Source organism: Notolabrus celidotus, chromosome 1, assembly GCF_009762535.1.
Source record: "Notolabrus celidotus isolate fNotCel1 chromosome 1, fNotCel1.pri, whole genome shotgun sequence".
Classification (NCBI taxonomy): domain Eukaryota; kingdom Metazoa; phylum Chordata; class Actinopteri; order Labriformes; family Labridae; genus Notolabrus; species Notolabrus celidotus.
The window spans coordinates 3,541,763-3,550,189 of record NC_048272.1 but is presented as its reverse complement, the minus strand read 5'-3'; the positions used below and the strand labels follow the sequence as shown (position 1 = coordinate 3,550,189).

The 8,427-nt window shown below is 42.1% G+C and overlaps 1 protein-coding gene across 1 annotated transcript; it reads right to left on the bottom strand.

Moving 5' to 3' along the window:
- Nucleotides 1–295: 295 nt before the first annotated feature.
- On the bottom strand, nucleotides 296–7,682 carry nab2 (NGFI-A binding protein 2 (EGR1 binding protein 2)). Its single transcript, XM_034679820.1, has 8 exons — nucleotides 7,298–7,682; nucleotides 6,980–7,091; nucleotides 5,781–6,686; nucleotides 5,473–5,606; nucleotides 4,864–4,915; nucleotides 4,596–4,710; nucleotides 4,317–4,502; nucleotides 296–1,907 (listed from the first exon to the last, which is right to left on the bottom strand). The coding sequence occupies exons 3-8, from the start codon at nucleotides 6,675–6,677 to the stop codon at nucleotides 1,810–1,812; spliced, it is 1,482 nt and encodes a 493-aa protein (XP_034535711.1). The 5' UTR covers nucleotides 6,678–6,686; nucleotides 6,980–7,091; nucleotides 7,298–7,682; the 3' UTR covers nucleotides 296–1,809.
- Nucleotides 7,683–8,427: the final 745 nt, after the last annotated feature.

Genomic DNA, 8,427 nt, shown 5'->3' with positions numbered 1-8,427 from the left:
TCAGGTTTTCTGAGGTTTATATTTGTGGCTGTCTTGTATGTGTGTGTGTATGAGTGCGTGCGTGTGTGTGTGTGGATCAGTGCTGATGACACTACTTGTATAGATGAGTCATGCCTGATTTGAGGCCCGGTGTGAAACGTCAGTGCTACAAACAAGATGACAGCAGAGGTGTTGCTGGCTGTGTGACGCAGCTCCAGCATCCTCTTCCACACATCCAAGAACTGCCAAGAAAAGATGACTTTTGTACTGTACTTGATACTCTTTGGGGAGAAAAAAAAATGCAACACACTTTGGCTTTAAGAAATAAAATAACATTTATTGAGATGTAACAAAATAAATAATCTGTTATGCAACATATTAAAACTGAGTATGTTACTAATGCTCTAGAGACAGGCAGTTGTGAGTGATGCACAGCAAGCTACCTCACTGAAATACTTGTTAGGTTTACAAAAAATAGTCACATTTTTAACCATTATCTACATGAAATCAGTCATACAACAAATTCTGACTACACTTTTGCACTGCGCCACTGATGTAAATTGTAAGAGCTGCTGAATCCAGAGTCAAGCACCTTGAGAGTCTTAGTGTAAACCCCTGCGTGTGATTTTTATTTCTTAAATTTAGAAAGTACAGAATGATTAGTCCTTCTAATTTCCTTCAGGTCAGAAAAATTGTGAGATGTTATTAAAGACTAAGAAAGTCATCCCAGTAGCTCACAGAATCCTAAGCCTCTGCAGAGTTTCAATAAAGTAGCATTTAAATTTTAAATTCTTCTGAAAGTCCTTGGGTAAATGTATTTATTCATGAAATTTTGAATGCAATTCGCTGAAATGCTAACCAAAGTTTCAATGAGCAAGACACTGCAGCCTAACTTGAAACCTGACCTCACTGTTGCAGTAGACAACTAAGAAATAAACTTCCATCAAGCATCAGTTTTTACTTATTTCATGCTGCTGAGAATCAAAAAAGGTGTTCCGAGCACATTTTCACATAATGAAAGAAAATGTAAAGCCTCATTGCTGACAGACGCCACATCAGCCGCTTGTGAAAAAGTATGATCACAGAAAGCTGTGAGGGAGTGAATGAAGAGGTCCCATGGCTTTATGTCTCATAAACCTCAGCATGTCTCTCCAAATCTTCTTTCCTAATACGCCTACATGGACTTTAGTTTTCTTAAGCTTTGATTCTTTGAGGATATCTACCACTTCTAACATTACATCAGTTCATCCATTTGTTTCCTGAGGGTGAGGAGCTGCTAAGGATGTTATGAAGTGTCTTTAGATGGTCAGTTCCTGGAAAAGTAGAAAAAATTATCCAAAAAAAAAAAAAAAAAATCCTTTTACCTAACTCCAATAAGTTAGTGGAGTGAATGAGGAGGGCTGATTTCCAAAGTTGCAGTGCCCCCTGCTGCAGCTGTGTAGAGTCAAATTTATCTGAAACAGGTGGTAGGTTCAATGCTGAACATTTTGCACAAAAAAGTTGCTTATGTGGACAGAAATTTAATATTTTTCAGGCTAAAAGTAGTTTATTTTTCTACAGACTTCTGGAACATGTAGTCTATGTATTCTAAAAGAACCCTAACAAAAAGGGCCCACTACATGTTCACTGGATTTAAAGTCAAACCAGATCAGTAGTTGCTGAGGGTTTATGATACCGGTTGTTGGTCTTTTTTGACATTTACTGTATTGATTTAGAAGTCAATAAAAGTCCTCTTAACATCAGATTTGAGTGATACAGGTGCACATGGAAAAAACCTGCTCAGGCTCTAAGAGGAGTTCAGTGGCAGGATTGAGAACAACTTTTCTGTTTTCATTTCCCTCGATGATTAGAGTCATCTTTGATGATGCAGGGGCTACTGCTCCTGCACGCCGATATCGAGCTCCGCCTCTCCACTTTAACGTCAATGTCTGCAAGAGAGAGGAAACATTTTAGGGATGATATGCGGATAATTTCATGAGTCACTTTGAGGACAAATACTAGCTAAATAACAAGTAGGGAAAGAGTTTCAACCTAAAGCAAGTTTTTGGTAATGAATGCCTTACAGCTTTGATGTCTCTAACATCCAAATATCTACTGTGAGCTTTCAGTCAACTGGAAAATTAAAGTCAGATAACATGTTTTAATTTAAACCTGTTGCTTTTAATTCAGATGTTGCAACTTTAAGGAAAAATATGAGTCAAGAATCACAGTAACCAAGATGCATTTTCAGACGTTTGAATAACAGTTTGGGGAATTCAGCAAGAAACTCTCCCACATGGAGTGAAATCATCATGACCAACCCAAGCTGTTTATAACAGACAGTGTCCAGTATTACACATTTAATTGAGCGTGTGATTGAGTCAACAAACCAGTGAACAAGACACAAAAATAAATCAAGCAAAAATCGATGTTCATTGTGTATCTTTACTTCACCAAAAACCTCTGATGAGGATTCATTAGCTTGCAAGACAGAATATAAATATCATTGTAATGAAAAAAGTACCTGAGTGACAAAGATTTATTGACTGATCATTCTTTTATTTGCTCATTATCAAGCCCTTAGATTCCATGTGTTTAAACATTGGCATGATGTGATATAATTACTCCTAAAGACTTTGTGATTCATCAGCACATATTCAGTCACATATACGGAGAGAAACGCATGTACATACATTTATCAGATTGAGGTTTTTTACTGTATGATCCTGATGTTGGGAGAAATGACTCTCTGATTTGAATAACCACTGAGGGAGGATGAGAAATATAAGTTACTGCAGAAAACTCTGACGTTGACAGGAAGTGTGAGAAAGTTCAGATTAATGAGAGACACAGACGAGGGAAACTTGGTTGAGTTGGAGAGAAAGAGAGAAAAAAACAAAGTGAGGGAGATCAACGTCAGAGATGAAACATATGTCATTTTTTGTTGTTTCCGCAGTCCTTTCGGTGGAGGGAGAAGATGTATGAAAAAGACTGTGCCATTTCCCTGCCCACAGGTTTTATTTTTGTACACTGTCGCTTGGTGAGTCAATGCAACGCCCCTCCAATTACCTCCCACTCCCTCGCCCCCACGCCCCATCCATCCCGCCCTTCAGCCCACGCACCTAACACACTCTGACGTCAGTTGTAGCTGAGAGGGGGGGCTCCGATTCTGCCGCCCACAGAGAACTTCCTATGCCCCCCCCTTCTCCTCCCTCCCCGCCCCCTCATGTCTTTGCTGGCTTCCTTCTCGCTTCATCTCTTCGGCTGGCTATCACAGCCCAGAACGACTAACTTGCTTCTTTTTTTTTTGTTCCTTCTTGTGAGAAGCTGTGATGCATCCTTAAAAATGCTACTGTAACAGGGTATTGAGGAAGTGCTATAACAGAGTGACCCCCCCCAAACCCTCCCTCTCTCACTTTTTTTTTTTTCCTCTCTTTATATTGCTCTCCATCTCCTTCTGTTTCCCCTCCTAACTTCTCTCCTCTCTAATTTGCTGTCTGGTGAAGTTCAGCTGTGCATGGTGGGAGGCGTCACCGAGTCTGACTCACTAGAGTTCAAGCTCAAGAGCTATGAAATATTCATTGTAAGAAGAGGTAAGGAAGCCTCTGTCTGTAAATTGTAATCAACCCCAACATCAACTTCATCTCTTTTAATTACACATCTGATATTCAAATTTTAAGAACAATCTTAACAGGGGAAATACAATGTTTTCTTTGTTGCTGAGTGTAAGGCGAGAAGATCGACACCACGCTAATGCTTCATTGTGAAAATAGTCTAATGTCAGAATCTGCTTAGATTAGCTTAGCTTAGCACAAACACTGGAAGCAGAAGGAAACAGCTAGTGTAGTTGAGTCTAAAATAAACCAAACTGAAACACCAGCATATCTAAAGCCCACTGATTAACATATTAAATCATGTTTGTTTTATATCTGTGATATATTTAACATTCACAAGAGTGTAAGACTGCCTCCAGACAGAAAAAAAGTCCAGCACACAACCCTTGTGAAATAACAAAAACGGTATTTTTCTTACTTTATTTTTAGTTCACAACAAACATTAAGATGTAAACACTCCATTTGTGAGTTTAGAGGTGTTTATGGGAGGATTCTCGAACAATTGCACTAGCCACACCAGCCGTTTCCAGTTGCTGTGCTATGCTAAGCTAAGTAGTTGCTGGTCTCATGTTTACAAATGAAACTTAGAGCTCTTATTGAAATAAGTGCATCTCCAAATAAATAAATAAATACATGCTGACGTATTCCTTTGACCCAAACAAAGTTCTGCACCATTTCAAAACAGACTTTTATTCTGTGCCCATTATTAAGAACATCTTATTAGGTCATTATTGGAAAAGTCACCTGTAGAGTGAGTTCCTTCTGATCCAAGGCTGAGCTTGCCAGCCCGATCATGTGATACCAACCGAGCCAATCGCAGCCCTTCGTCCATTAGTGTTTGCTGTATGAGGTGGCGGCTCCAGTTGGCAGGGTTAGAGGTGTCGGTGTGTGGACGAGGGGACGGAGACTGGTTGCACTGCGAGCCGATGTCTGAAATGGACACACAAGCCTGGATCTAAACAGCAGCTTTATAAATCCTGAGGTCTTATAGCAACATGTAGGAGAAAGATCTGAAGTGTTTACCATGAGACACACTGTCGAGGCTTTCTGTGGATAAGCTGTCATCGTCTGCCCTCTGGGTCATGCCCTCTGAGCCCTCCACTCCAAGAAGAGATGATACGCTCTCAGGCACAATAACCTAAAATACATCACTGTCATTTGAGTGCTGATGAACCACTTCACATCACTGACAACTGACCTGAACTTTGGTTTCGTTTCCACACAGGGTCATGTGTTACAATGACATGATCATCAATTAGAAGTCACACTGAGTGCTGCTGGAGAAACTCACCTCATGCCTCGCTCTCTTCAGGGACAGGACGCTGTTCTCATCTGCATTTGTCCTACAGGAAGAAAACAGTAAAACCATTCAAAATGTAAAAGGACCTGGAACATCACATATGTCTTAAAAAATGTGTCTGGCATGAATCATTAGGACAGATAATTTAGAATAACTTTGACAATGTGAGTTAACACTTTAACCATGGTGTTTATCTTCTTGTTAAAACTCATCACAGGAGACTTTTGATCAGACCGAGCATGTGGCGTTGGCATTAACTTTAATACTGATGCTGTGAACATGTTTCAAGCAAGTTTTCTAACACTAAGGGGATTTGTGTTGTGTGAGTCTTATGTTTGCTAATTATACTAAAGCTGCAAAGGTTGGAGTTTGATTTCCACTGTGATGTGAACCTGGCTCACAGAGAAAATGAATGAAGTGTTGGAGAGATGACTCATAAAAAACACATGTAGAGTCTGCTAAACAGAATGAACTATGATTTTTTTGCATTTATTTAACAATTGTTGTAGCATGCTGATCCTCCATAGATACATTTGTGTAGTACGAATAAAGACACAGCAGGTGCTGGTTTCTGATGACTCTTCTTTACAGCGCCCTTACCTTGCATGCTTGAGCGTGGAGGTATAGGCACATTTTCTCGCCACCTGCCGAGCCAAAGAAAAGAGCTCCACCCGTCTTAGCAGAAGGGCATTGTCGCGCATACAGAACTGGGCTGCAGCTTCATTGATGATCAGCTGAGGAGGAAAAGCACTGAGTGAAGGAGGGACAGACATTGTGAATATTACATAATGACAAAATCAAACAGCACATTTTTATTTCTAATGTTTACTTATGCCCGATTAAAGCTAACCCTCTGGTAAACATAATATGAGACATATTTTTCTTCTTCTTGTCTTTGGTGGTTTTACCTCATGATGTGTGAGCTGCTTCCCCTCTCTCCTCTTGGAGTCAAAGCGCCCGTAGATGAGACTGTACTTCCTGATCTCCTCTTCTTTGTTCACATCCTGGGGGCTCATTTTGAAGATATGGCCCACAGTCTTTGCCATCTTCTTGTTCATCCTGAGCAGAGTCTTCACCTCTGTTGGATCAGACCTGGGCAGGGTCCTGAGGAGCCTATCCACACTTTCCACCACTGCCCTTGCCGTCTCCCCGTCCAGCTGTCCTCCAGGCCAGGCTGACAGAGCCGCAGGGGTGAAGGAAGCAGAGGGGCTCGGAGATGTGGAGGGACCAAGAGGACACTGTGGGCTGGATGGCTCCTCCTCAATTCCAGATGCAGAAGCCAAACTGCAGTTCCCATCAGGGTCTGGGCTGAGCCAGTGTGGGTCCATTGGGGACAGTTTTTCTCTGTAGTGTGTGTCTGGTGGCTGTGGGGAGGCCTGGGAGCAGGGGCTTCTGGGGCTTCCACTATGCATCGGAGTAAGGCACGCCCTGTCCTCCCTCTCACACGGAGACCCCGGCTGCCCATTGCTCACAGACTTCCTGGGCCCGCCTGCAGGTCCACTTCCTGTCCCATCAACTTTGAACAGCGGGATGCCCCCCAGAGGGACATTAGAGACGGGCTGGCTGAAAAGGGCAGGGTTGGCTGCCCAGTCTCGGAGAGCCTTTTGCAGCCTACGCACATGCAGTGGCTTGGTGGCCATGCCAACTAGTGCCATGATCTCCAGGAACTCCTCCTCAGCCGCCTCGCAGAGCTGCTGCACATCGTCACCACCCTGCTGGATGAAGGTTTCATAATAGGCCAGCAGGTTGGCTCTCTGCAGCACCCGATAGAGCTGCAGCTCCCCAAGTGTGCGTGGCAAAGACATGGCACAGCTCTGGAAAGTTTAGTTAGGAGAAAGGAAACATATGAACAAGCAGCTGGGGGAATTCTTTACAGTTATTGGTCTAGGGGAAGAATTTGAAGTCTAGACAACAAGCAGATATCTCAACCAGCTCAATGTTCTTCTATACGGACAAGGCAATAATATATTCAATGATGAACAAAGGAAGTTTAACACACTTCTAAACAGAAAGTTCTTTATACACGAACTATTTATCATTTTTTAATCATTCTTTCCATTAAATACATCATTAATTAAACGGATAACTATACAAAATGCTGTCTTACCTTTTCCAGGTCAGGTAGACGGATGTGCAGAGAGGAGACCTGCGTAATGACTAAAGGCGTCTCTCCAACCACGCGATGTCCCAGCTTTCAAGTCGGTACTCGCGGGGTGAAACTGATAGACAAATAAAAACTAATTTCGGTTGGACAAAGAGTAAACAGCACGTTGCATTCACACTAGACTACCGTAGAAACACTTTGGTAATTATTGACTGTTTGTCAGATATAAACATCGAATGGAGACAAGTGATCCTGAGCCAGATGTGGCAGAAAACCCCAGCAAAAAAACACATCGTAGTTGTAATCATATACGTTTCTTACCCTGGTACCTATTGCCGAAAGCTTCCCCGGCTCAGAGTGGCGTAGTAAATCCCTTTTGCGTATCGTAGCTCGTCTGAAATCACTGGCAGAAATCCTCCTCCGGCGCACCGTATTGGTTGCTGGCTGCCCTGTCTGTGTGGGCTGGAGAATGACGGGGGCGGACTGCAGCACGCCATCTGACCGAAAAAGAGCCTTCCTCTCCCGGTAGAGAGGCGGCTTTCAAATTGGAGATGTGGGTGGTGGTGGTGGGGGCTTGAAATTAACCCTCTGCGTCTTCAAGATTGGTATTTTATGCAAAAAGCTGTAGGGGGTTCCCACACTTTTTTTTTTTTTGCCTTGTCAAAGACCCCTAAACAAATAGTCTGATCACCAGCAGACTGAAAGAGAGCCGAGCAGATGTGACAGAAGTAGTTCACTGCAAAGTGACCCCCCCTCCTTTTATTATAAAGGAGGTGGGTGGTCGTTGATTATTGTAAGTACATTTAAAACTCATACTCACCTTATTAGTCCTGATTTCACAGTCTTTGCGAATCTAAAGGGCCAGTTCACACAAATGAGATCACCAAAATGGTCAAACCCTCTATCATCTCTAAGTTTATTCTCATGCACATGCAGGGTCAGCTGAAATCATATACTCTATCATGTATTTAATTGTAATTAGGCCTATCTCATTTATAGCATGACATTGCACTGCAAATTCTTGTATAACATCATAGAAGACCCAGTGAATATTCAATTCCTGATTTTCCTCAGTGATCTTCTCTTCAGTGGTCACACCAGGACTTCATACTTTTCTATTTTACAGTTGCCATTGTGTTGTATTTATTCTGCAACTGTTCCTCACCTTGATTGCCAGGGTTACAGTTAAAAAAAAAACCCAACACAATAAAAGCCACTTGTCACCTTCCTTGCAATTCGTTAACAAGTCCATAAGACATAAAAGGGCACTTGCAAAGTATTTTTTTGTGTTTAATGTCTTTTTGTGCACTTGCAAAAAAACATGTTAAACAGGACAATGAATTGATTGATGTCAGGATATAGTTTGCACTCAAACATAAGTTGGACATGGTGCATGGATTAGTGATAGAAAGCTGTAGTAAGCAACATGGCCAAGAGTACCAGGGCGGCCA

Coding starts and splice junctions, on each gene's coding strand:
- nab2 (XM_034679820.1), bottom strand. CDS start 6,677: ATGTCTTTGCCACGCACACTTGGGGAGCTGCAGCTCTATCGGGTGCTG. Junction 5,607..5,780: donor AGCAGCTCACACATCATGAG/GTAAAACCACCA, acceptor TTTCCTCCTCAG/CTGATCATCAATGAAGCTGC. Junction 4,916..5,472: donor TCCACGCTCAAGCATGCAAG/GTAAGGGCGCTG, acceptor TTCTTCCTGTAG/GACAAATGCAGATGAGAACA.